Source organism: Daphnia pulex, chromosome 12, assembly GCF_021134715.1.
Source record: "Daphnia pulex isolate KAP4 chromosome 12, ASM2113471v1".
In the NCBI taxonomy this organism is placed as follows: domain Eukaryota; kingdom Metazoa; phylum Arthropoda; class Branchiopoda; order Diplostraca; family Daphniidae; genus Daphnia; species Daphnia pulex.
Window position 1 is genome coordinate 7,767,676 of NC_060028.1, and position 25,982 is coordinate 7,793,657.

The 25,982-nt window shown below is 39.1% G+C and overlaps 9 protein-coding genes across 13 annotated transcripts; 3 read left to right on the top strand and 6 right to left on the bottom strand.

The window, feature by feature from the left end:
* Positions 1–210: 210 nt before the first annotated feature.
* LOC124210080 (centromere protein S-like) lies at positions 211–1,220 on the top strand. Its single transcript, XM_046608389.1, has 4 exons — positions 211–383; positions 441–598; positions 668–734; positions 796–1,220. The coding sequence occupies exons 1-4, from the start codon at positions 369–371 to the stop codon at positions 940–942; spliced, it is 387 nt and encodes a 128-aa protein (XP_046464345.1). The 5' UTR covers positions 211–368; the 3' UTR covers positions 943–1,220.
* On the bottom strand, positions 643–5,120 carry LOC124210074 (thyroid receptor-interacting protein 6-like). The gene is made up of 6 exons (XM_046608381.1): positions 4,273–5,120; positions 2,424–2,733; positions 1,939–2,108; positions 1,676–1,854; positions 1,490–1,610; positions 643–1,425 (listed from the first exon to the last, which is right to left on the bottom strand). The coding sequence occupies exons 1-6, from the start codon at positions 4,891–4,893 to the stop codon at positions 1,294–1,296; spliced, it is 1,533 nt and encodes a 510-aa protein (XP_046464337.1). The 5' UTR covers positions 4,894–5,120; the 3' UTR covers positions 643–1,293.
* Positions 5,121–5,512: 392 nt separating this feature from the next.
* Positions 5,513–6,379, top strand: LOC124210078 (ceramide-1-phosphate transfer protein-like). Its single transcript, XM_046608386.1, has 4 exons — positions 5,513–5,655; positions 5,724–5,935; positions 6,006–6,181; positions 6,241–6,379. Exons 1-4 carry the CDS (start codon positions 5,534–5,536, stop codon positions 6,367–6,369), a joined length of 639 nt encoding a protein of 212 aa, XP_046464342.1. The 5' UTR covers positions 5,513–5,533; the 3' UTR covers positions 6,370–6,379.
* Positions 6,380–6,511: 132 nt separating this feature from the next.
* On the bottom strand, positions 6,512–7,529 carry LOC124210079 (NADH dehydrogenase [ubiquinone] 1 beta subcomplex subunit 5, mitochondrial-like). Of its 2 annotated transcripts, none has more exons than XM_046608387.1 (4): positions 7,357–7,529; positions 7,012–7,223; positions 6,841–6,947; positions 6,512–6,770 (listed from the first exon to the last, which is right to left on the bottom strand). In XM_046608387.1, exons 1-4 carry the CDS (start codon positions 7,466–7,468, stop codon positions 6,629–6,631), a joined length of 573 nt encoding a protein of 190 aa, XP_046464343.1. In that variant the 5' UTR covers positions 7,469–7,529; the 3' UTR covers positions 6,512–6,628. The 2 variants fall into 2 exon arrangements, with proteins under 2 accessions (XP_046464343.1, XP_046464344.1); XM_046608388.1 differs by having other exon boundaries at positions 7,012–7,220; positions 7,357–7,521.
* Positions 7,530–7,607: 78 nt separating this feature from the next.
* LOC124210075 (syntaxin-like) lies at positions 7,608–9,353 on the bottom strand. The gene is made up of 9 exons (XM_046608382.1): positions 9,227–9,353; positions 8,939–9,070; positions 8,743–8,842; positions 8,604–8,678; positions 8,356–8,538; positions 8,215–8,288; positions 8,008–8,145; positions 7,835–7,945; positions 7,608–7,773 (listed from the first exon to the last, which is right to left on the bottom strand). The coding sequence occupies exons 1-9, from the start codon at positions 9,257–9,259 to the stop codon at positions 7,693–7,695; spliced, it is 927 nt and encodes a 308-aa protein (XP_046464338.1). The 5' UTR covers positions 9,260–9,353; the 3' UTR covers positions 7,608–7,692.
* A 189-nt stretch (positions 9,354–9,542) lies between these two features.
* LOC124210076 (receptor-transporting protein 4-like) lies at positions 9,543–12,643 on the bottom strand. 3 transcript variants are annotated; one of them, XM_046608384.1, is made up of 7 exons: positions 12,126–12,643; positions 12,019–12,066; positions 11,605–11,950; positions 10,304–10,472; positions 10,101–10,241; positions 9,921–10,044; positions 9,543–9,861 (listed from the first exon to the last, which is right to left on the bottom strand). In XM_046608384.1, exons 1-7 carry the CDS (start codon positions 12,130–12,132, stop codon positions 9,788–9,790), a joined length of 909 nt encoding a protein of 302 aa, XP_046464340.1. In that variant the 5' UTR covers positions 12,133–12,643; the 3' UTR covers positions 9,543–9,787. The 3 variants fall into 3 exon arrangements, with proteins under 3 accessions (XP_046464340.1, XP_046464339.1, XP_046464341.1); XM_046608383.1 differs by having other exon boundaries at positions 12,019–12,641; XM_046608385.1 differs by lacking the exons at positions 11,605–11,950; positions 12,019–12,066; positions 12,126–12,643 and adding an exon at positions 10,569–10,999.
* A 436-nt stretch (positions 12,644–13,079) lies between these two features.
* Positions 13,080–14,490, bottom strand: LOC124210090. Its single transcript, XM_046608400.1, has 5 exons — positions 14,376–14,490; positions 13,936–14,308; positions 13,715–13,880; positions 13,511–13,648; positions 13,080–13,447 (listed from the first exon to the last, which is right to left on the bottom strand). The coding sequence occupies exons 1-5, from the start codon at positions 14,401–14,403 to the stop codon at positions 13,235–13,237; spliced, it is 918 nt and encodes a 305-aa protein (XP_046464356.1). The 5' UTR covers positions 14,404–14,490; the 3' UTR covers positions 13,080–13,234.
* Positions 14,491–16,505: 2,015 nt separating this feature from the next.
* On the bottom strand, positions 16,506–22,243 carry LOC124209741 (E3 UFM1-protein ligase 1-like). 2 transcript variants are annotated; one of them, XM_046607895.1, is made up of 14 exons: positions 22,060–22,237; positions 21,508–21,895; positions 21,256–21,445; positions 21,044–21,193; positions 20,801–20,976; positions 20,542–20,727; positions 20,324–20,476; positions 20,042–20,259; positions 19,833–19,968; positions 19,613–19,771; positions 19,172–19,550; positions 17,344–17,552; positions 17,050–17,285; positions 16,506–16,976 (listed from the first exon to the last, which is right to left on the bottom strand). In XM_046607895.1, the coding sequence occupies exons 1-14, from the start codon at positions 22,140–22,142 to the stop codon at positions 16,928–16,930; spliced, it is 2,712 nt and encodes a 903-aa protein (XP_046463851.1). In that variant the 5' UTR covers positions 22,143–22,237; the 3' UTR covers positions 16,506–16,927. The 2 variants fall into 2 exon arrangements, with proteins under 2 accessions (XP_046463851.1, XP_046463850.1); XM_046607894.1 differs by lacking the exons at positions 16,506–16,976; positions 17,050–17,285; positions 17,344–17,552 and adding an exon at positions 18,810–19,099 and having other exon boundaries at positions 22,060–22,243.
* A 49-nt stretch (positions 22,244–22,292) lies between these two features.
* On the top strand, positions 22,293–25,294 carry LOC124209742 (T-complex protein 1 subunit epsilon-like). Its single transcript, XM_046607896.1, has 8 exons — positions 22,293–22,575; positions 22,896–23,121; positions 23,292–23,683; positions 23,884–24,033; positions 24,096–24,401; positions 24,570–24,707; positions 24,771–24,951; positions 25,018–25,294. Exons 1-8 carry the CDS (start codon positions 22,471–22,473, stop codon positions 25,140–25,142), a joined length of 1,623 nt encoding a protein of 540 aa, XP_046463852.1. The 5' UTR covers positions 22,293–22,470; the 3' UTR covers positions 25,143–25,294.
* The last annotated feature ends 688 nt before the right edge of the window (positions 25,295–25,982 follow it).

Sequence of the window (25,982 nt, forward strand, 5' to 3'; positions counted from 1 at the left end):
GCGCAAGATTGCCACATTTACCTTTATCCTTATGTTTTTGGGAACGGAAAAACGAAACATAAAAATTAATTTTATGAAGAAAAGATTTTTTAAAATTTAAACTTGACATAAGACAGCAAGTGAGAAACTAAAAAACTGTCGAAAAAAACAAGTGAAGAAAATCGCCTTTTAAAATACGATTTGAAAAAATCCGACACTGATGTTTGACTCCAACTTCACTTAACAACAAGTCAACAACATAAGAAATTATGAATTTACGTCTGAAGATTTAAAAAATTTACCCTGTTTACGAAATCTGTTTCTTGAAGGACTAAACTTCAGGTGTACTTTCCTGTGTAATTGTATGGGGGAATAACCTGGATGTAAATATGGATCACGAAGAAGTAAGCAAATCTATTAGCAGACCATGAATCGCACATAATTTTCGTTTTTACTTACAGCGGCTGAAAGCGTCATTGCATTTTACCGTGGGTAAAATGTGTGAAGAACAGGAAGCTAGAACTCACATTAGTTTTGACAAGCATGTGATAGCAACAATAAATGAAATTGTCTGGCAAAAGATCAAGCTGGTTACACAAGATTTGGAAGCTTTTGCCAAGTATTAATTTTCTTGATCGCTTATGTTAAAATAAGATGTATGCATTGTTATTTACATTTGTTTATTGAGGCATGGAAAGCGCACAACAATCAATGGAGATGATGTGAAGCTGCTGGTTCGAAGGAATGAAGATTTAGTAAGTATTCAAGTAAAAACATTGTGAGAAGCCAATTGAGTCCATTGAAAAATTATTACAGAAAGCCATAGTAGAAACACTAGGATCAACCAACTCAGAGGATAATGCAAAAATAGACAAGGGGAAAGCATTGGTGAAGAAGAAGAAAATCGAGACTGTTCCACCAGAAGTGACTCTGGACACAGATGATGATGACATGTTCACATGACTATGATCTAAGCTGTATTGTTCTACATCAGGGAAGACAGTCGTTTTGTGCGTTTGGGAGGATTATGTGGTATGCGGAACATCAAAAATAATTAAAATAAACGACGCTTCTAAATCGCCGCAAATAGAAACACCGAATACATATTAAGAGGCGTAGAAATTCCAACCGATTATTATTTTTTTTATGGCTACCAAATAAATGGTCGAATGTCGTTTAATTGTGTCCTGTCGTCAGGCACTCGTCATTTAATACAGAGTTACATAGCGGAAATATATTTTTTTAAAAGTCACCGACACATTTTCCTTGTTTAGTTTCCCTTCCATTTGTCTTCTAAAACGTGAAATATTTTCTTTAAAGCTCGGTCGAAGTGGTGGAAGTCAACGCATTGACTCTTATGGCATTGCAGGATTTACACAGGACACGCCCATCCAACGGGTAACAACCGCGCCCTTCAGCTTCCGACGATAGAACTAAATCGCAGTCCTAATATCCCAAAAAACCATGTTAGGATGTTGACAATTAGAAAAGTAAATATATGCCAAGTTACCTCGCATTTGTAACATTGTACGTGAAAGCTCCGATCCAGAGCGACAACACGAACAGTTTCTTCCTGTCCAGGCTCTGGCATGATGGGATCGTGACAAACAGAGCAGCGCGGAGCGAATTTCCTAAAACCAAATATTATAGTATTTTTAACGAAGGTTCGTCAAGAAACAAGAAATAACAATCGTACTTGTGGAAATCGTCAATGCAGTGAATCCGGTTGGCGGCATCAACCGTGAAAGGAATGCCGTCCAAACAGAGTAGACAAACAATGCAGGTGAAACACTGGGGATGGTAAGGTTTTCCTGTGGCACGTAAGATGCGGTCGAGGATCGGCTCGGAGCAAACACAGCATTTCTCTAGGCTATTCTATTTGTCCGTCAGAAAAGGGAGTCAAGGGTTAGAAACTGACACCATTTCAAATCTGTTTTTTTTCTTTTCCTTTTAATTTACCATGTAACATTCTTGACAATGGGGTTCGCCATCGACCGCATAGAACGGCTTTCCTTGCAGACGGCAATTGCAGACACGACAGGTAAAACAGGCTATGTGGAACACACGGTCCATGGCCGTGCAACCAGAGCCTTCACCCACGACCTTCAAACCGCAATCGGCACACATTCCTGCGCACGACGTTCAGAAGAAAAGCAGCGTGAGTGTGTGTGTGTGTGTGTGTGTTGTGTATAAACAGCAAAGGCCAGGCCGGGCATAAAGCCGAAAGAGGAAAAAATAAATATATCAACGTCCTTGACGGATATTTATGCTCCCAATAGGTTCTTTCTCTCTTGCCTTTTTGCCCAAATCAACAAGATCGTCTCTCTTTCTTTTTTAGAAAATGGCAAAAGCACCAATCAAAGTGGAGGAGAGCCACTTGTGAACCAAGATGTTGAAATTTCAATCGTACGCACTTCACTTTAGAGCTAGACGAATTTACTAACCAAAGAACTCTGGGTCGGCGGCATTATCCATAGACTGGACGAGCAAATTGGTGAGCGCATCCACTTCTTCCTCTTGAACTGGCGAAGTGGCTCCCTTGGCGTGACTGGCTTGGGGTTTCAGGGTAGCCGCAGATCCACCGGCCGCAGATCCGCCACCGTAGGTGGTACTGCTACTGCTACCGCCGTAAGGCGGATAGGCAGACGTCGTGTAGTGCGACGGGCGAGTCAAGCTCGACATGCTGCCAGCGGGACTGTGTTGATGATGAGGTCGTGGTTGAATCGGCTCGTACAGCGACTCGTAGTTGGACGCCTATATACCCCATCACCAAATAGATTCAAAACAATAAAACATTAGCACCCTACAGTTTGAAATCATCCTGGAACAACACGAGTGATACCAACAGGCGTGGAAACAACAGGCACAGGTGTTTTGATATCCGAATCGTTGGGGGGGAATCAACTGGAACAAATTGGAGGGTGACTGAATGAGATAAGGAGCGAGGAGCCGTTTCTAGCAACAAGTAGTCTGAAATCCGCGTGCCAAACCACTGAGCCAAAAAGGTGACACGCTCACGAGAGAGGGAGCTTTGACGTAATCAAGTGCGGGAAACATGCAAGCAGCGCACGGATCTTGGCTCGTCGTTACTACGGGAAAAACCTCTAGATGCGCCCAACTCCTCCTCTCTTTCTGTCCCTCCCACCACCACCTCAACGCGGCACGCAGAGCTCCAACTTTCGCTGCCATATAAGTCGCGCTGAGCCCAGTCTCTCTCCCCCCCCCCCTTCTTTCTTAATACTCGTTTTCTTTTTGTGTGTGCATTCGGACTATGGGCCCATTCCTTGATGGGAGGTGAGATAGAGAGAATTCACAAACTGACTATTCACGCTACCATTCGAGGCAACCATTTTCGGGACATAGTCCAAGAGCAACACACTCAATAGCTGTGGCTCAAGGAACAAGCTAGAAATCCGTCATCGGGCAAATTTGAAAAGAATAACTCGTAAAAAAGAAAAAATCCCAGATATAAAGCATTAAAAAGAAAAAGAAAAACCTTTCCAATAAGAGAAGAAACAAATATTCATTCCGTCAGTTCAGTTTCTACCTGGCCAGTATTTACCTTCGTAAAAAGGCGGAGGTCGGAAAACATGAAGCCAAAAAGCAGTTTGCCCACCCGCTGTCCCAGAACTTTTTTTTCAAAAAGCAACTCCCGTTTTTGACCGCCTAAATTATTTATAGCTCAAGCTGCTGCTGGTTTGCTGAAGCGAGCGATTTATATGAAACGTCGGTTGGCGCGGCCAACTGTCAACACACTCGATGTTGTTTCTTTTTCAATCGTCTTCAGAGATGCAAACGTTGATCAGTTGAGGAGCCTTCATTTTTATTTGGGTTAATCAGGTCACAGATTTACTACTCGAGCTAAATGACGCAATCCATCCGCACGAAACACCATGAATCACCTTCGACCAAGTGTGGTGCGAATCAAGCCAAACTTTTGGCAGTCATGAGCCAAAAACGCTCCGCCTCTAGAGTGAAAAATTTAGCATTTCTTTTTAGATTGAGGAAAATAAGAAAAATATGAAGGAAGATAAACAACAACCATCACTCCGTATAAACCAAGGTCGGCCAGTGAGAGAGAGAAAAAAGCGAAAACACTCTAGCGACCTTGACGGCAACTCGTTATTCCGATCGGTTAGGCGAGTCTGTCCACCGCTATTTAAGGCAACAACGTGAGGCCAAGGGAAGTGAGTTGGGGAAACATTTCAGTGTTAATTTGTTATCAGAGATTACGAGAATACAAAAGAGTTGTATACATCAGTGAATGCGTGACTAAGAGAGAAGATACTGGACCTGCGATAAAGGAGCGTAGTTGCTGGTTGATCCTGTTGTCGATCCGCAACCAGCCCTCCGCAACTCGGAATAGCTCGAGCTAACCGGAGACGGAGGTGACGTCACTTCCTCAGTGGAAGACGGCGTGGGGAATAGATGCAGATGGTCACTGTTGCTGCCGTAGTAGCCCGACAGATCCGAGGGCAGCGGTGGCGGAGGCAGAGGCAAATCTACGTCGTTGTCACAGGAAGCGAAGGCGGGAGGTGGGGGTGGTGGAGGCAGGTAGGGTGGTGATCCTAGTTGATGAATGTTGCCGTAGATGGGTTCTTCATTCTGTACTAGGTATGGCTCCACATTTTCATAGTTACTGGATGAGCTGACACTCGTCAACAAACTGCCATCAGCATTGTGTGTTTTCAGAACAGTGCTGAATGATGGTTCTAGACAACTAGAAATATTTGAGCTCTTGGGGACAATAGGGACCTGGGGTTGAGCCTTGTACTGAGGTTTAGGTGCTACTGAAGGACCAAACTTCCTCAAGCTGTCCGGTGACATTTCATAACTCATTTGACTGGATCTTTCTACATCACCAGAAGAGATACCTAACCGGGAAAACTTCTTCTCGATTGGAATGCTAGCCATTAAAAAACTAATTCAAACAGATTCCTGAGTATATATATAGACAAGGATTAATGTCAACACAAAACGTACGACCAGTCTTCCGACAGGATTCTTTCAACTTTCAAGGAATGGAATTGTTCAATGGGAAATTGGAATGTAAATTGGGCGACTTACGAAAACGCCCATCAAATCTATCTTAACGGATGAAAAAAATTATCAATAACACCAATTGTATATCACCATAAAAAAACGTCTATTCTATTCTAAGAACTGCTGTCAAAATCCAGAAACCACCTAGCGGCCAACATTAGCACTTGGTTGTATTTGATTTTGCCCAATCCACTGGTTCACGATTTTGACATTTTGTTGACATGAATGTAGCTCTTATTATTTTTTTTAAAATTACAAAATCAATAAATACAAGGCGATTATAAAGTAATTGTTGAACCAATAGCCATTTTAAGGATCAGCATCGTCAATGTCGTGGTCCTGGTCGTCAATATGGTTTTGTTGTTTTAGCCCTTATCATCTTTAACAGTTAAACCTGTCCTAAATTATGATAACTGGCATAAGCCTGGACAACTTATTATCTATCTGCCTTAGATTCATTCACATGACAATTTCAGTATTTCCCCTTAGCTACTGTCGGTAAGTTTTAGAAATGTCGTCACCCGAAAAAAAGTTTGATCTCCAATACCTTCATGTTCAATTGTCTGCTGTTTATGAAAAGACCCATAAACTTGACATGGATTCCTACATAAAAGCTTACAATGAGTTTAACAAGTATTATTTTTTCTAATTTCAGTAAATTCTGCATGAAATATTTTTATGAGATGATTGTGTGCCACTAGGTTCTTCGGGTTAATGGGCACAGTATTTGGTTTTGTATCTTCAGATGTAACCAGCAAACTTGAAATATTGCAGACTTTTAGACAAGGTAGCAATGGTCATCATTTTCAAACCATTGAGGATATGATCATTCATGAGGAGAATGAAAACAAGTTTAGTGATTCCAAATACATATCTGCAAGTCGTACTTTGCTACGTCTCCATAGAGCCTTATGTATGATATATATATATATATATATAATTGAAATATTTCAGATGGATAACATGTTTAACCCCATTCCTAGTGTTTATTGCCTTATTCCTTGAAGAACTGTTTCAACTGAAATCAGAAGACAAGCTTTCAAGTGCCTGCCAGAAAACATATAGTTCCACATTGGGGCAATATCATCCTTGGATTATACAAAAAGCTGCAATCATGGCAATGTATGCTTTGCCCACCAAACAGGGACTCTTGCATCGGGTACATATATAAATGTCTCTCTTTAAATCAAACATTATATACTAACTTGATTTCATTAGATTAAATCCCCTGATGAAACTGAAGAACACTATAATGAACTACTTCCTAAAGCTGTGGATGCAATGAAAGAAGTTTATAACAGAACCCAAAAGTTGTATCAAGAACACAACATACTAGAACTGCCTTGAAAAATGTTTCCAAACCCCAGACCAAATGTAATCCAAATTCTAATGAAGTTTTTGCATACAAACTTTTACCCTATTCATAAATAACAGTAATACCTTTAATAAGATTTTAAAAAATCAGAATGAGACTACAATAAAATTGAGCTTACCATTTTCAGTCTAAATTGTATTCTTATAGACCACAGATTGTTATTTACAGACCTTCAAGGACTATCAGTTGTCTACTCCTTTCCTCATTAAAATGGGGATAAATCTGTGCTTCTTATCTAGTTCCCACATTCTCAGGGGCCCTATCGAGCATGCTCTTGAAGTGTCTTTCGTTACGCCCCGTAACAGGTTCATAATAGTATGCTTGGGAATCTTGTTTTTCCTGCATTTTTTGATGAACTCGTTTCTCAGCAAGTCTTTAAAATATAAATAAAACAATTAAATACCATCAGAAAATGGTGTAAAAATGATAAACAAACAATGTACCTAAGCTTCCGTGCATAATCTGTTTCATAAATATGTTGGCACATAACTTCATACTCTTGCTGATAGCTCTTCTTGACATGCTTAGTCATCCAACGAGTGATTGGGTGCTGTAAAAAAAAGAAGTTAATTAAACTTTGCTCTTTTCATTGGTGAAAAAGTCTCGACACTTACAGCATAATACTCATGAACTTCAGGAACATAACCTTCAGGTATCTCTGCCAATTTAGCAGGTCCAATAAAGAGATTGATATAGGTTATTACAACTGTTGCTGGAATAACTCCCAGCATGACGTAGAAATTCAATAAATCCTTGAATCGGTTCCACGACCATCTTGATGGCTTGATATGCATCATTTCATGTCCACTCATCTTCCTGACAGCTTCTATCAGAATACAAAAAGTTGCCATAGTCAAGTTAATCACATTAATCATATACATATCTATGTATTCCTCTATGGACTTCACAAGGAAACATTTTCACATGACTGAAAATAGAAACAACAGTGGACTACTCACCAAGCGCATTAGAAGTGTTGGGGCGCAACAAATTATTGGATACCGCTGCTCCATTCTTTACTAAATTAGCATTTCGTACGAAAGATTTCAATAAGGTGCTGAAGGCAGCCATCTTTCTTGAAATTTCCTAGCAGTCGCTTTTAAGGAGGCAATCTACGTGATTGTTGTTGTGCTGTGCAGCAGCGCCACTACGGGAACGTCGGGAAGTTAAAACAATCCTTCGTTCAAATTTCAATTTCGTTCAAAAGGCCTTTTCAATTCAACTTGTATTTTACAATCACAATCATAATTAAATTTGTTTTAAATTTCGTTACACAGCATTTGTTTAACGAGCAACTACTTCTTTAGGCTACCGACGACGGAACCAATAATGATGATTAATATAATAACAACAATAGAGACTATTATAATTCTATTCTGCAAAACCAAAATAAATATTAGCTATAATATTTCAACTAGAAACCCATCTTAATCTTACCCATCTTAGACGTTTTTGATGTACAAGTGCTTTTTTTGTATGTTTTATGGCTTTTTCAACGAAGTCAACAGCATTCTCGACGTTAAAAGCAATACGATTAATCATGTCCCCCTTTTTAAAAATTTCATATTTAATTCCTTCTTAAACGTATAATAAGCAATTTAATGAATTACCTGATTATCAACCAGTATAGCCATATCAACAAACATTGAGTTCAGTTCAAAGATGGACTGTTCCAGTTTTAGTAAATCTCTATGACGATCCTCGATATCGACCAATAATTTACGGGCTTGCGCAGTTTCACAGTCAATCTAAATAAAGTACGAAAAAATTATAATGAATGCGTACGTACATTTTCAAATCAGAATCAAGTGATTCACTTCTTGTGTAAAAATGGCAGGATTGTTCTGTTCAAGCATTTCCTCCAATTGGTCGTCGGTCGTCAAGTGTCCAGCTGTATTTTGAAGCACAGAAACATATTTTATAACATTTTATTTGTTAAAAAAAGTTATATAATTTACTGATTTCTAATTGACGTTTGAACCGATCCTTGCATCTCTGACGATGCTCTTCCTGTATAACGTTGCACTCGATCATGACTTCAACAAAATTTCTGGTTAGAGTCTCATGCTGCATCTCCCGGATACGCGGTTCAGCTGAAGTTGGATTCTCTTTTCTAGCCCTCTGAACTTCTATCTTAAAACCTGAACACCTCATAACACCGATCAATCAACAACATTAAATAAAATGTTATGCTGTTGATAGTTACATTTAAGTTTGTCTTGGATCTTTTTGGCCATCTTTTTTATGGAGTTTATTAGATCGTCCAGTTCATTCCTCGTTGCTGATTGAAAGGATAAAATGTTAAATTAGATAAAATATAAGGTACCGTAGATAAGTAAATATACCGTCGCTAATCACCGGTTCTGACAAAATGGTGCTATGCTTCATTTTGACTTTTTGAATGGTTTCTTTTAACCATTCGATGTCTTTCCGCACGCTGTTCGCCTTTCAATTTAATAATGTGTTATTACAAATATAGTTACTAAGCCGCTCGAAATACCCCCCAAAAAAAAAAGGGTAAATACAAATTTTGTGAATTACATCTGCCAAAAAATCGTTGAGATATTCACTGTTTTCATTTTCACACTCCATTAAAAGTTGGTAGCCGAAATCCAGAGCGCCTTCGTTGGAAACTTCATCGTCTTCGGATGCATCGCCTTTTCGTTTGGATGCCTTCAAAATATATAATGATATATAATTCTATTCTACTAGCAAACAACATTGCTTCTCAGCCACTTTTCGTTACACAAAATACAATTTAAGGTGAACTATCGTGATTTACGTGCTCACTAACCAATCACTAACACAGAAAGGTCTACACAAACATACCGCTTGCAGATCACACAGCCGGTCTTTGGTCATTGTTCTACGTAGAACACTTAATAAATGAGAGGTGTTGACGCAGTGATGAATCTGTACGGGATAAGGAGACGGAAATGTTGATCCGGTGGTTTTTTTGTTGGCCGTCTATCGTTCAAATCAACCAAACCGCCATCTGTTGTTGGAGCGGAACGCTTACTAAACGCAGCTGCCCCACCCGCATTTCCGCAAATATATAAAAACCGATCCATATTGACAAGGCGTATTTTGTATTAAAGAAAAGTAAGGAGTAGTAAAAAAAAAAGAAAAAAAAAAGATGAAAATGTCCGAAAGACGATTGCATTCACACACATGATCAATAATATGAGATAACGACTTAAAAAAAAAGGAAAAATATAGAAAGAGGAAAAAGTCGAAATAGATTCGAATGCTAACACTCACAAGTAATAAAAGGGGGAGAAGAAAGTCTGAAACTAAAGTGAGAAATAGAAGAAATTAAAATTATGAGAACTTTCGAATTTCACAGATCAATCGCTTATCACAAAAAATCCACAATTTTAATGGAAAGTGTTAAGGTTTACCGCAAGGCAGGCCATCGCTACAGGATTGGCACAATTCCGGCTTGTGGGGCGTTCGCGGTTTACCTGTGGAAACGAAAGCATTTAGATCTAATCAATTACACCTTTTAAAAAGTTACGTTTACCTCCACGCAAGCCTCGAACAACTTTATCCACTGGCCGACCATAAAATTTCTCGGCAACTTTGGAATAAAGGTTCCACATGGCATTAGCAATCTCTTCCGGATACCAAAGTGCTGTTTCGAATGCCTAAGAAAGAAATTTAATTAAGCTATCCAAAATATGAAATGTAAAGCAACACTTACTCCAGAGGTGCAGCGCTCGCATTTTTGGCCGTATAATTTAAAGACAACCTCTCCTCTCACAAATCCACTTTCGATTCCGTAGAGGATTCTGAACCAAAAGACGACACGCCCCTGCATGGATGTCCACCCATGATTGGCCATCTATTTTGACCAACCCAATGATTTAAGAAAGAAATGAAATGTTTTCGCATAGAATTATTTACCTCGCAATTGAATCGAACTTTAGCTGAATGAATGACCGTCTCCCATGGAGTTCCTTTACCATCTTCGATCGGAGGTTTTTCAACAGGTTTCAGAGTCCACAGGTGATTATTCTCGTACAGCTCAATAAATAGCCAGAGGAAAGAGTTTTTCCAGAATCTTTCCAGTCCACTAGTGAAACAAAAAGAACGTTAATTTAATACAACTTTTAAATTAAATAGTTAGCAAAATTGACGACTGGTTACAAAATTTCAAAAATTCAGCTACCCGTAAGGATCGCCAGAGAAGGTAGAAGCAGGAATGTAATAAATTCCGAGCTCCGATTTAAAATTGTCAAGAAGTAACTGCACATACTCGTTAGAATTTCTAAACTTGGGTCTAATGACATTATTAAACTGACTTTGTTGTGGAAAATTGGCAACAACACAGACTACCGGATTGCACGGAATAACCACAGGTGACACAGGTAACCAATGCGACCACTGATACGTAACGAAGTTACTAGTCATGTTGTAATTTTAATTTGATCTGCTGCGATGAACGAGGTGGTTACTACGCTGACACTCATGAAACGACTGACAATAACAATCATTTTATTAGTCTGAGGGAATGAAAACCCTCCCTTGTCACTAACTATGCGGGTATTCCCCTTAAGAAACGATTGCTTGGCATTGTTTTAGTTAAAACAGGTATTTAAAACTCGTTTACAATTGTGAAGGTGGTGTGCATAAGACGGTTTCAATTTGGGCGGTTGTTGAAACTGCATTATAATCGATAATATCAGCAGGAAAGGAAAATTGAGATATTGGCATTGAACCAACAGAAATCGCCAAGTTTCCATACAAGTCTCGAATCAAATAAGAACATAAATTCGACTGAATTAAGGCACGGATTTGGATTTTACTTGAGAAGAAAGGGGAAAATCTTCTAAAATAACGGGAGTACTTGAATTCTGTCAATATCCGTACCTAGTACGCAATTTAAACAATAAATACAGCAGCCCTTGATTACGACAAAAAAGGAGTAACTGACAAGGTACTTTCGAAATTGCCACACCCGATCCTCACGTTAGTTTTAATCAAGGCCAAAATTTGCATAACTGACCTTGATGAGATCGTTTGCATAACACCAACTACGCAAGCTTTTATTTCTTGAAAAAGGTATCTGACTCGAAAGAATTTCATCAAAATATGAGAGCAAGTTTTTACATATCAATTATTTCTCGTGAAAGAGATCCCGACAGTTTAGAAATGAATTTAGGTTCCATAATAATTCGCCAATGAAACAAATGAGATGTTCTTACTAAGGTAATGGATTCCAGCCTGGAAGCGGAATGGGTGGTGGTGCGGTTTTGGGAAAACGCCAAATGTTTTCTGCATCTTGTTGATCAACGCGGGACACCTTTTTGTGCGAGTTTGATGATGGCGTCGATGAAACGAGTGATTCGGGACTGCAGCAACAATCACCCTCGGACGATGAAATCGACAGCTCAGACAGTGTCGAGTTAATTGAAGACACATCATACATGCAATATGGAGTCATGGGCGAATCGACGATACAATAAGGCGTCCATGGAAATTCGTTTGGTCCCCAGCAGCATCCATAGCCCATACGGCCATCATACATAATTTCTATGGGTAAATATTTTTCTACAGGAAGAAATAAAGAAGTTTTTGAAAGCCATTTTCAGAACATACTGGAAAATAGAATCACTTACCCATAGGTGATGCACAATAAGATGAATTATAGTTGAAGACGGTGGGAGCTGGATAAATAATCATGATTTCGAATGTTTTAGTCAACAGAGCGCAATGAACGTGTTACCTCTCATGACCTTCGTTTAACTGAAGGCTCTCAACTTCAACTTTCTTTAAGTCGGGTCAAATTTGAAAAAAGGAAGGTCAGGAAGCTCCGCCCGTGGGGCAGAAGAAGAAGCTCCTCCCCAACTTTTGGCAAAGCTATCTCTAGATTGGCGTAAAAATCGTTAAACTTAATTCTAAATTCAAGCGTTTTAAAGATTTCTTGAACTGAAACCACCACTCAACGATTTTCGACTTTCAAAAATAGAATTAATTGAACGTAGTTGAGATGAATGCTTTCGAACCATCATGTCGCATAAACATTAAACAAGCTCGGTGTGAATCATCTTGCATAATCACAATTTCTAGCGATTTCTAGGTAAATCGGGGACTTGAAAGTGGATATTACTGACGATAAATCCATTAAAATTAAAATACAGCTTATTAAAGTTAATGCAGTATTATTGGTTTACCATTTTAAACAAAGGAGGGGAGGACTCATGTCTTTTTCAACCACTTTCGAATGGGTCATCACAACGGCTGTTAAACTCTCTGGGGATTTGTGCGACTAAAAAGGGGTAGGGTAGATGTTAGACTATACATGAGAAAGTGTGAAGGGGAGAGTCGATCAACTTCCTAAGGAGGGGGGGGTGGCACTTGCAAAACCAAAATAATTTTCAAGGTCGATGCAAGTTTTTTTTTTTTACATAAGGCGATACAAATTGTAACATTGCATTGATGGGCCTACCAACTAAATAGCTAAAGGCATTCCAAGTCGTGGGAAACCAAATTCTATCCCAACGAACCACGTGTTCGTCTTATTCCACGCAAGTTTCCCACATGGCATTTCCAACTCAGAATTTTATCATTTATCCTCATTAATTTTATTTATCAGAAATTTCCCGTATTCATAGAAAATTACGAAACTGTTTACGGAAAAGAGATAAAAATACACGCGACCACACGCGACAAAATGAAATAAAAAAATTAAAGATTTTATTTGGTTCTATAAACCAAGTTTCAAACTCAAGACATTCACAATAGAATCGTTTAAAGTGACTGTAAAAGAAAAAAAAAGTACATGCGTAAAGCTAACACATGATGAGGATTGTTTTTTAAAAGAAGAAAAGGATATTATTTCGATGAATAGCGAACGACGCAGAGACCTTCGACACAAGCCTGGCATCTAGTTGGGTCGTGATGAGTAAGTTTACTCGGATTGCCTTGGCGAAGTCGACGTGGAACTGGAAGTTTCTCACCACCGTAATAAGTTTTGGCCACTTCACAAGCTAGAAAACGGACAGCATTCTCAATTTCTTCGTGATACCACAGCGGAGTGAGAAAACCCTGCAAAATAATTCAAAATATTCTGATCAGATGATTCATTTTACTTATTTGCCAAAATTATACCTGGCGATTTTTGTAGCATCGATTGCACTGTTGGCCATAAAGCTTGAAATGAGCTTCCGAAATAATAACGTTTTCATGGCGACGCATACGATACCAAAACACCACGCGGCCTTTCATCGATGTCCAACCATGTTTGTACTAAACCACAAAACGGAGAACGTTTAAATAGTGTCATCTTATTGTTAGTCACGGGGGTAAACTTACTGGACATTGGAAACGAACTTTAGCTGAATAAGTTATGGTGTGCCATGGCCATACTTGGCAGACTGGAGGAGAAGAAATTGGACTCAGCGTCCATAGATGATCGCTGTTGACCCACAGTGGGCGAAAGAACCAAGCAAAAGCCGACTGCCAAAATTGTTCCATGCCACTAGAAAATATAAACATGATTACATTGATCGAATAGAATCATAATGCTAACTTACTAGGGCATTGGATCCCAATCAGGCAGTGGATAATTCGGAATTGTAGGTGGTGGCAAAGTCCACTTGATGAGACGTCCAATAGGCGGAGTGGCAAACGACGATGGAGTTTGGATAGAAAAATCGACATTTTCTTCTTCGCTGTACTGATCGAATGCGGGAGAAATGGCGAGTGGAATATCGCTCCGATAGACTGGAATTATGTAGTATGGTACGACGGGAAAATAAACAAATCGAACACCATCGGAAACGGGAGACAATGGAGGAGAACGAGGTGATTGCGGCGATGGTGAGCTCTCTCCACTCACATCAGAGTAACCATCAGAGTAACCGCTATCATTATCAATGGCTTCTTCCCAAAATTTATTTGAAAATTCTACGACAAAACAAAACACGGAAATTTATTAACAATTACGAAACTGAGATCAACGAGCTCAACTTACCGGGTTCAATTTCGTTGATGAAGACCATCTTCGAACACAAAGATATATTTGTGAGGAATAATTTTAACTTGGTGATGACGACCTAACAGGAGTTTGTATACTGAGACTTTTCCAGCATCTTTTAGTCTTTTACGGGCCATACAGGGTCACCAAAATATTTATACACGTAGGCGTGGCCATCCGATTCTGCCAAGCGTCTCGACCAATGGGGATCGTAGGCCTAACAAAAGAGGGGGCCGTCTTTGCGAGCGAGGGAAGAGTTTTCTCAGGGGGAATTGGCGGTAAAAATGGCGTCTCATCTACATGTGAAAATACATCTTTGATGAAGATTGAAATTTTGATAACAATCAAAAGTATTTCGATTAATGTTGAGAATATTTTCTGTCGTAACAAGTTGGTGAGAAAACCACGAAAAAATGCTGTGCGTGTTGCCCTTATTTCAAGTGGGGCTGGCGCGTTAGTGAGGGAATAAAACTGTCAGCACACAAGTTATTCAACTAGCACAGAAATTCGATCCTGTGGCCAACAGTAGTGGCCCCCTTTTTATTGTTATACCAACAGATGCTTGAGCTAAGAGAAATTACTTTTAGAAAGAAAATAAAGCCAGTTTTGTTTGCCGAGAGAAAAACAAATGACTTTTGCTTTCCATTCCCAAACTTTTATTTAGCTCATTTGAATATTTTTCACGAAATTGACGTTTGCTTCCGTAAAACAAAACATGTCAAAGCACGTCAATTGGTAGCATAAAGAAAAAGAAAAATTTAGATAATTTTCAGCTGTTCGACGAGGGAGAAAAGGTCGAAACACCTGTTCTCTCATTTAAATGTCTTGAGATTTCCCCATCGCGTCCATCCCCCCTTTTTCCTCTCCCCTCCCTACAAAACAAAGATCTTTGCATAAAGAAAATTTAAGAGTGTGGGTACAAATGCCGCACGTGTGTTGACCAAAATATTTTGTTCGCGATAAATGAGTCATTTTTCCTTTATCTTCAAAAAGAATGCGAGCAAAAAAAAACGTAGAAAAGTAATTCTGGATATCCATTTCCGCCTCACCATCGACGTATGCATAAGAAAATGTAGACGTTAATTACACGTATGATGTCTCCGCAATTCTAATAAATTAGTCTGTCATGGACAAGGTCAAATATCCGCGTTGAGAAGTCAATTTTCCAAGTTTTTTAAACTGAAATATATGGCGCTTTTCGATTCAATACTCAAATGTCACGGCGTAATATTAGCTCCGTTTTCCAGAAAACATAACAAACAATTTACACTAGCCAGTAGTTCAAGTTGTATCAACTTTGTAAAAGTTGGGGTGTCGGAAATTCTAGAAAAACGGCACCATCAACTTTGTTTATTTAACTGGATACTTGACTATTTAACGACATGGTTAAAATGCTCTACCCCAACGAGGACTAAAGAGTTGCTGGGAACCCAGGTGTCCAACTAATTTACAATACACCAAAATTTAAAATAGATTTTCGTAATCCGACGGAAAAAAATTACCAAAATATTTAATAAAATTTAATTTACACTTTCACCATCATTCTTAACTTAAGATTTGCATATTTGAAGTTTGGCATTCGGTTTATAGACGGTTTTATTAATAAATATTTGCTATTTATGACCGCTAAATGACGATCACGTCAGAACGCAGACAAATGTTCGAGTTAGCATTTATAGTTATTTTTACTTCATGGTCAAGTCGATAATAAAATGATTTAAAAAATTGCACGCGTCGCTTGTAGGTGTGAACGTGTTTTAGGAATATTAAACGTCGTGAGTTGAGACTGCATGGTAACAAAACCTGATGTCGTTAAAGCTACCATCTGCGCGTTACGATTATTACACGTGATTGAAATTGATGAAGGTCTTCACTCTTCCGTACCATCTAGCGAGTCCATTTGAACGATTTCATCTCCTCGTGCAGACAGGTCACGCACGCGACTTAAACCAACTTATTCCAATATTCACGATTCTCACTTGTTTGGATTCTCCTGATCTCCTTTGCTTGTGTTACCAGGATAGGGAAGTGGATACGGAAGAGTTCAGACACGGTAGTGTTTGTTAAAACGTGATGACAAAAGAATCCTTACAACCGTTACGAGGATGTGAAATAAATAACATGAAATTTTGTCGAAAAATAAAATGATTCATTGATTCCACTGAAATGACGGCTAGTTTTTTCGATACACGAGCGGCATTCACAAGTTAATCAAGCTATCGTGAGCTTCTCATGATTGTAGATGCCTGTGATTCGGTCGGTCGGCGCGCAAAAACTGTACACGTACGTAAAAACATAGAAAATGGTTGAAAGGAAAGCCCACAATAGGAAAAAAAGTTGCACACCATTATGACTGTACACAATTCCGAACAATTTTTCGGTTCTAGACGAAGGAACAGCTCATTCAATTGCAAACTAAAATACGATGACGATTCCACGAGGATTCCACATAAAGATATTATGGACCCTGTTCAACGAGCATATACTAGATAGATTTATACAACGTCATGCCCTGAAGACTTAAATAACGCTATATTCTTGTGGAATTTCTACTTCTTGCGAATATGACTGGCGATCCATTCGAGTCCTTGGTACAATCTGAATTTTAAACGTAATAATATTAATAATCAACAATGATATTAATAAGTAAAAAGCAAAACACTAAACATACCCTTCACCAGTGAGGGCACAACATGCTTGGATTTGCCACTTGTGTTTCTTTATGGAAGTGAGGTTCAAATGACGAGATATTTCTGCAGCTGACATGGAACCTTTGACGTCTTGCTTGTTGGCCAAAACCAAAACTGCACATTGGTGGAGCTCTTCATGCGCCAGAATTTTATGTAACTCTTGCCGGGTAATGCTTAACCTTTCTCTGTCAGTGGAATCTACTACTAAAATTACAAACTACAAAAACTTTCTTTAGTAAACATTTGTAAAGAACAAAAATACAAATTACAAGTACCTCTGTATTGGTATAATAAGTATTCCATGCAGCTCTCAGAGATTCCTGTCCACCAAGGTCCCACATAATGAAGTGAATGTTCTTCCACACCACTTCTTCCACGTTTGACCCAATCGTTGGAGATGTGTGAACAACTTCATTCATCAGGAACTGGTAAAGGATTGTGGTTTTCCCTGCATTGTCCAATCCAACCAGGACGATCTTGTGTTCTGCAATATAGTAAAAATATTTTAGTAACGAAATGAAGAGATTGAGCATTCACCACTATCAAGCTGTCAAGCATTGATCGATTCAATCGACCTAATCTTAGAATTGGATAGTTTAATGAAAGTTGCAAACAATTGATGTCAGAAGCATTGTATACAATACAAAATGTTAAGATAATAGCTATGCTACAATAACATCAAGTTCACTGAGAGCTTGTTACCTTCATTTCCAAAAAGATTCCACAGCTTGGCCAGCAGAATTCCCATTGTTGTTGAGGTGTGGGTGAAAAGTTTAGGAGTGAGTGATAACCAGGAACAAGCAGCAGAAGCAAGGATAGCCAATGCTTGGTTCACAAAGGAGAGAAGACAGCAAGGAAATTTTTGAAAAGGCAGAATGCTCAAAATTGGGAATGTATACAGCGACCTTGAGGAGAGTTGACCTGATTAAGAACCCCCCTTATAAAGTCTCCTACCCCCCTTTATGGAAGCAGTCGGTCGGCTTCACTTTCAAACAGCTTCCGCCCTTTTCTTTGCTGGCTTGGATCAAACTTACTCAACCTTCAAAACTGAGTTCTCTATGATGCAGCAATGCGGGCTGAACGAGTTTGATGAAAACATCCAACTTCGGAAGGGAATCGATCAGTATTCAGTAGAGATCAGTGCGATATAAAGAATCAACAACTCCAAGAAAAATAACCACATGAGTTGGATTTTTACGCTCAAATTAACAAATGCTAGCTTCGCAGAAAACAGGAGTTCAATATTCTAGGACTAAACGCACTCGACTGCTACAGGAGTTGTGGTTATGCGAAAGTACCAGTAACACATATTACTCAAATTGACGTCACGATTAGAAAGTTAAGACACGGATTTTTCTTTTGCTCTACTTCCACTCTACTTGATAACTCTCAAGCCAAGTCAGCTGTTGGCTGCAGGGCCATCTAGCGCTAGAGATTGCAGCACGTTTTTAGGAATAAAAAACCCAGCTAACTAATTTGTAGTGGCCTATAGCCACACCACTCTCGGAAGAATTTATTACGTAAGGGAAAGAGTTCAAGGTGGTCAGCGCTCAAAAGTTGGCCACGGTCATAGAGTTGGCAGTCAGCTAACAGCCTATCGATTAAATGTCTTGATAGGCCTTAATTTGGATTGACGTCATGGGGTTTGGCACTTAAAAGTAGCTTTAGATGTCATTTCGCAAAAGATACAACAATAAAAATCCTTACAGCAAACCAAAAATTACATTGATGTATTACCACCTAAGAGGGAAATAATTGTATTAATATTCCTGATGTACACCCAAAAATAAAAAAAATAATAATTGATTCGTCGTAACAATAAATTGGAACGTTCGCAAGCTGATCCGTCCATATTCGATCTAATCAATAGAAAAATAACTCAACATACGATCACATTTTAATCTTGAGTTGCGGATTTCTTAAAGGTGACAGCAGTTTCGCGAACCCGAGGAATAAGATCCTCCATTTTCTGTCGTATAGTTCCAAGAAGTTCTTCATCGCCCTTGCTTGTTAATTCTTGAATGACCAAGCCTTCCAAGGGAAAAAGTATGTCAAACCTACGCGTTATGAATACAAAACGATTAAACGTTCAGATGACCTTACCTTGCAATGTAGACAGCAATTCCGCGGTAGACGGTGATAGGTGCGACTGGAGAAAAGTGATAATCTGAGGAACAAACCGCCCGGAAGCATTCAAAACTGTCTGTGTGACAGTATGGAATAGCAATAGAACAGCTACATGAAGGACTAAAGCAGCATCTTTTGCAGCATTAAGCTGCTCGATGAGCAAATGACGCTGTTGAGTGGGAACCGCCTTGTCTTTCTTTTTGTCCACTTTACGTAGGACGACGTCACAAGCTGATAAGGCCACTTCCGTTTCTGAAATAAATTCCTCGACATTTGCTCCCTGAGTGGCTTTGTGAAGACCTTGAAGTGGTACACGCACATTCTGCGGCAATCCACTAATTATTTTTTGGCGGGCCTGTAAAAATAAATAAATATAAGTAGCACAAAAAGGGATGAATAATGATAATATAAACATACTTCAGGGGATAGATCTTTCGAGTCACTGGCAACGCTAGTATCCTGGGACACGTAAGAAACCAATTCGTTAACTAGTTCTGATCCAGATGTTTTCAAAAGATGACGGCATAGTTGTTGCTGTACATCCAGCGAAGTAAAGAATTGAATCGCCTTTTCACCCTGGAATTATGCGTGTCCATTGAGTTTTCAACTGAAAAGCTAGACTATTAATGAATAATACCTGTTTTATATTCTGCAATAACAACTGCAATCTATCTTGCAATTCACTATGGGTTTGACGCCTCTGGCCTGATGTCGACGATAGCATTGCTTCAAACGCTAGACGGGCTGCTTCCTGGAATGAAGCTTGCAATGACCTAGATGTGCAACAGTAAAATAATCGACTTAGTGTGAAGGCACGTAAAAAAAAGAGAAAACAATCTAACTTACGGATAAAGACGTGTCGCAATATCCTCGACGAATTCATCTGGAGCATCTGAAACGTTTTCTTGCTTTTTAAGAACATTTGAAATTTCATCAATAGACATGAATTCAAGTTCTAAAGATGCGGAATTAGTTCCAACAACATCTCCTTCGTTCTCATCATCTGAATCGTTCTTTCCTTTGCCGTACTTCTTCTTGGTAGCCCTAGTTTTAGTTTCTCTTCCCTGTAAACAAAGACATTTAATGAAGAAAAATTGCAAATGATGAAAGATATTCACATTTTATCACCTGCGTTCCTCCGCCAAGTTTGCCTTCATTGGCCTTCTTTCTTCGTTCTTCTTTTCGATCCTTTTTCTCATTTGCCTGCTCTGGTTTAAATGATTTGCCCTTTGCGTTTCGTTGATCCGCCAGAGACTGAAGATAGTCTCCCGAAGCAACAACCTGTCACAATAAAATTCATTAAAAACTAATGTTAAGCATCTTGGATATGGAATGGGTAAGAATACCTCGCTAGCTTTTTCTTCGATCATTGGCTTAAAAATAATTTTCAGATTTTGAACGAAGGAATTACTTGTGACAGCTGATTGTCCGATCACAAGGGCATCTTTATCCGGTATATTCTGGCTCGTCTTTAACACGTGCTGAATAATCTGTTCAGCATCTTCATCGTCAAATACACTGGGTAGTAAGGGCTGCATTAAAAAGATAACAATAATAATAATAAACCCAAAATTAATTTTTTTTTGTACTTAAACTTGTACTCACCAGAACTTCCACCCAAGATTGGGAACTAATAGCTTCTTCAATCGCAGCCTCTATTTGCCCCAAAATGTTGCTACCGACGCAACAACTCGACAGATAGAGAAGTGAAGTGTCCTTGAAACGTTTGCGGCAAAAACTTTTAGGATCTCCTAATCCCAGTCGAGTTAGCGCTGCGTATTCTATAGAAAACAAATAATGATGTATTCTTATTTCTAAGAAAAGGATACATTGTAAATTTGTTCATACCTAGATAACCGTTCTGCTTCAGGAAATTGTCGATCCATTCATTCTGAGATCGCGAATGAATTTCAGGTATGAATGTGGCTACATTAACCTGTCGGCCTCCACTCATCGAAGCTTGAATTCGTTTAGTATTGATAAGCTCATCCGCAAAAGCTAACAAAAGAATCAAGTTTTTTAAAAGGCTAATCAATTATCTGTTATCTGCCGATGATTACCAAAGAAAAGGCGTTCTGGAAGCTTGTTTTGAGCTATAATTGTGGAAACAGAAGTTGGGACAGTAATGGCGGACAAAGCTCCTCGGATGCGAGCCCGATTACGAGCCAAAAATCCCTCAGTAAAGAAGACATGGTGATCATGTTTGTCCTGCTGTCCCTGGATAACGGTGCCCAACCTGCTGCGAATAAGCTTAATAAAGATATTCACAGATCAGATGAGGGAGTTTTAGAGCTGGCACATGCATTAGATACCTGCAGAACAAATTCCATTGGCAATTCATATTGTTTTGACAACTCAACCACAGTTATCTGTCCACTTTGCTGGAGATTTTCATTGATTTCTTCAGCAATACGATCAAGATGGTCATCATCAATCAACTGCCCAGAGACCAAATGAATTTCTGATTTAGTTTGGCTGATATTTTGTGCTCTTGATTCAATGGCATGATAACTGATGTTAAGGATGGGCACAAGTTCAGTCAAGCTAATTCTGCCTCCATGCAGATAGAGTTCATCACAAATTTCCTTGGATAGTTGTTCTAAAGTGATGTACTCCTTTCCATCATTTGTATAGAACACATCGATAAGCTTCAATTCAATAAGTTTTGAAACTATCTCAATGCAGTTCTTTTCAGAAAGCCTGTAATATTAAAATAAATGACTTGTTAGATACAATCTCATTATATTATAAATGTAAACGTTGTTAGTAATGAATGTCAGTAGACAATATCACAACAAAGCTAAATAGAAAGGGAACATCTGGTAGGGTTGACTTGAGACAGATTTAAATTTAAATATTTATACTTCTGAAGAGTGCTAGAAAGTTGGGTACGCTGAAATTCAGCAGCTAGTCTCTGTACTTCAATCCAGTCAGAAGAAGCCATCATTAATTCACAAACTTTATTTGATTATTTGAAGGGGAAAAAAGAGAGATGTTGATTACGTCGTTTTGTTTGTGACGTGACATCACTAGCAGACGAAACAGTTTAACCTATTTCTTATTTGTGTGCGCTTTTTTATTCGAGGTCTGGCATTGCCGTACAAGATTTTTCGTCCGCTGCTCGCCCCAACTGTCACGAGGGCAGCTGGTTCGTTTCATTGTCAGCCTGTCTAATTTAGTCGAGTCATACGATCGCCGGCACTTCGAAGGGTGTGCTCTCATCTATTCGTATCTTGGACATCGTTGGTCGCAAAAACTTCCACTTTCGACCTAAAATGGCCTCGATGGGAGCTTTAGCGTTCGATGAGTTTGGAAGACCATTTATCATCATCAAAGATCAAGACAGACAGAAAAGACTTACCGGTAACGCAGCTATTAAAGTAAGCCCCTGTTCACCTATTCGTATGCTCCTCTTTTCTTTGTGTGACTCACGTGATTCTTTTCTTTGTTAAAAAAAAACCACTATGAACATTGGTTAGCTGTCAGATGAAGAGTTCCATTTATATGTGTATCCAGAATGTAACTTGAACTTAACTTTAAGCCTGTAAAAATTCCTTGGTAAGTTATTGATCCAACCCTTGTTTAACATTGAAACAAAGCATTAAGAGATACCCCTTAGCTGCAGCTATGAAATATTGTAGATATACTTCTTTGTTCAAAACCATGCTGGATTATACTTAATACTGTTTTATGTTTTTAGTCTCACATTTTAGCTGCAAGGACTGTTGCAAGCACCCTCCGAACATCTTTGGGACCCAAGGGTTTGGACAAGTTGATGGTCTCCGCTGATGGTGATATCACCATTACCAATGATGGAGCCACTATCCTTAAGATGATGGATGTTGACCATCAGATTGCAAAACTTCTAGTTCAGTTGTCTCAGTCTCAAGATGATGAAATTGGTGATGGAACCACTGGTGTCGTTGGTATGTTCATTTAAATATTTTTAGGGCAAGGAAAAATTCTAGGAGTCTCCATCCCTGAGATTCTTAGCCAGACACCATGCAATATTAATAGCACTAGACACCTTGAACTATCTTGCTGCTTGGCAGTAAGTTGTTGTGGAAGTACTAACAGTTTTTCTTATTTTGTTTAGTTCTTGCTGGGGCTCTTTTGGAAAAGGCTGAACACTTGCTTGACAAAGGAGTTCACCCCATCCGTATTGCCGATGGATTTGAGATGGCTGCACGGTGCGCCATTCAAAGTCTTGAGCGCAATGCCGAGACTTTCCCATTGGACGTCAACAATCTGGAACCCCTCATCCAGACTGCGATGACCACTCTTGGCTCAAAAATCGTCAATAAGTGCCATAGACATATGGCTGAAATCGCTGTGAATGCTGTGTTGGCCGTGGCTGACATGGAAACTCGCGATGTCAACTTTGAACTTATCAAAGTCGAGACTAAAGTTGGTGGGCAGCTTGAAGATACCATGTTGGTCAAAGGTGTGATTGTAGACAAGGACTTCTCTCATCCTCAAATGCCTAAGGTGAGTCCACAGATATTGTAATTGCGTTTGCACGCATACAAACTGGCCAAAGTTGTAGTTGACATTGGTCAGTATTACAGACGTGCTAGAAAATAATCATCTCGAACCATTGGCCAACTTGTAAATACGTTAGGTTCACACTGATACGGATGATACAATTATGTTAAATTCAATCTTAATTCATTTTGGATTATTTATAGGTGCTGAAAAATGTGAAGATCGCCATCTTGACTTGCCCGTTTGAACCTCCTAAACCCAAGACCAAGCATAAGTTGGATGTCACTTCAGTCGAGGATTACAAGAATTTACGAAAGTACGAACATGAGAAATTCGAAGAAATGGTCCAGCAGGTAATATTTTAGTACAAAGAGAGTTAAAGAACTTGTGTAAATGTATTATGTCCACATCATAGGTGAAAGACTCGGGTGCAGGTCTGGCCATTTGTCAGTGGGGTTTCGACGATGAAGCAAACCATATGCTTCTTCAGCGCGAGCTCCCTGCCGTTCGTTGGGTTGGAGGACCCGAAATCGAGTTGATTGCCATCGCCACTGGAGGGCGTATTGTTCCACGTTTTGAAGAACTCACCCCGGATAAGCTCGGCTACGCTGGCGTCGTCAAGGAGTTGTGCTTTGGAACCACCAAGGACCGCATGTTGGTGATTGAGGAATGTACCAACTCAAAGGCGGTTACCATCTTCATCCGTGGTGGCAATAAGATGGTAAATATATTCATTATTTTTAAGGGGCAAGGAAAAATTCTAGGAGTCTCCATCCCTGAGATTCTTAGCCAGACACCATGCAAAATTACTAGCACTAGACACATTTGTACAGATTGTTGTTCAACGTCAATTTATAGTGGAAATGCTAACATTACTATTTATCTTTAGATTGTTGATGAAGCCAAACGCAGTATTCATGATGCTCTCTGCGTTATTCGCAACTTGGTTCGTGATAACCGCATTGTTTACGGTGGAGGAGCTCCCGAAATCTCCTGCGCTATTGCAGTAGCCAAGGAAGCCGATTCGGTTAGTTCTTTTTACTCTGATATTATATGACCACAGCTTATAATATTTTTTTTTCCCGTGCAGATCAAAACTCTCGAGCAGTATCCATTCCGAGCGTTCGCGGATGCCCTAGAATCAATTCCACTGGCTTTGGCTGAAAATTCTGGTCTTAATCCTATTCACACTCTAACGGAAATTAAAGCTCGTCAAGTTGCAGAGAACAACGCTGCTCTTGGTATCGACTGTCTCTGCAAAGGCACAGCTGGTATGTTGATATTTCTCATGGAATTAATGAACTGGTAACCATAAAATTCTTTTGTTACTATTCCAGATATGAAAGAGCAACACGTCATTGAAACACTTCACAGCAAGAAACAGCAGATTCTTCTCGCCACACAAGTGGTTAAGATGATCCTCAAGATTGATGATGTGCGTTCTCCGGACGACGGCTACTAATCCTTTCATTGGCTTTTCTCTCAGAAGTCTTGCTTGCAACTCGTGTATTAGATTCATCCTCCATTGGTTGCTTCACTTAATTAATAAACGCTTGTTTTGTAATTACTACCAACCACTGGCCTTCACAATAAATTTTTCATTATAGCTTTAAAGCTTCGTTCTGTTACATTTCTCAAGAAATTTATTGTTAACTTAGATCGCGAAAAAATCGTGACAAACTGTCGACTAGGACACAAATCACTACATATTTTACTCTGGCTACACATCTTAAGATACATATAACTTAGCCCGCTTCCTCGCTGCCATCATTTTTACATTTTTTTCTGGAGGTTCTAACGCTTAGAAACAACGGACTTCTTTGAAGGTCATGTGAACTTTATTCAAACGTTTCTTGTATCGATTCCTCGACACTTCCCTATTACCAGATGTTGAATGGAATTGGAAAATGCTTCAGTGTAGCAAAAGTTTGCCCATTTTGGTAACTTTTTAAAACGGACAACAGGAGGAAAGATTTTAAAAAACCCTCAGGTTTGATATTTAGTGTCTTTAACAAATTATTTTTTTGTGATTAAGAAAATAGAAGCTGTTGCATGAAATTGCTTATCTATACAAAAAAATTTCGTTAAATTTGTTATTTCTTGTTAAGAATTTGATTAAGCCATAGAAAAAAACCACAAATCTCAACTATTGCGAAGTAATTGAATGGAAAACAAAAGCACAGGCAAGAGTGACTTTCTCAAATGGGATACCGGTAATTGCATTAAGAAAGAGTTACAATGACTGAGTTTATTTTTTTTTAAATGAAGGATCATTTCAATATGCGCAATGTCTCTAAGCAAG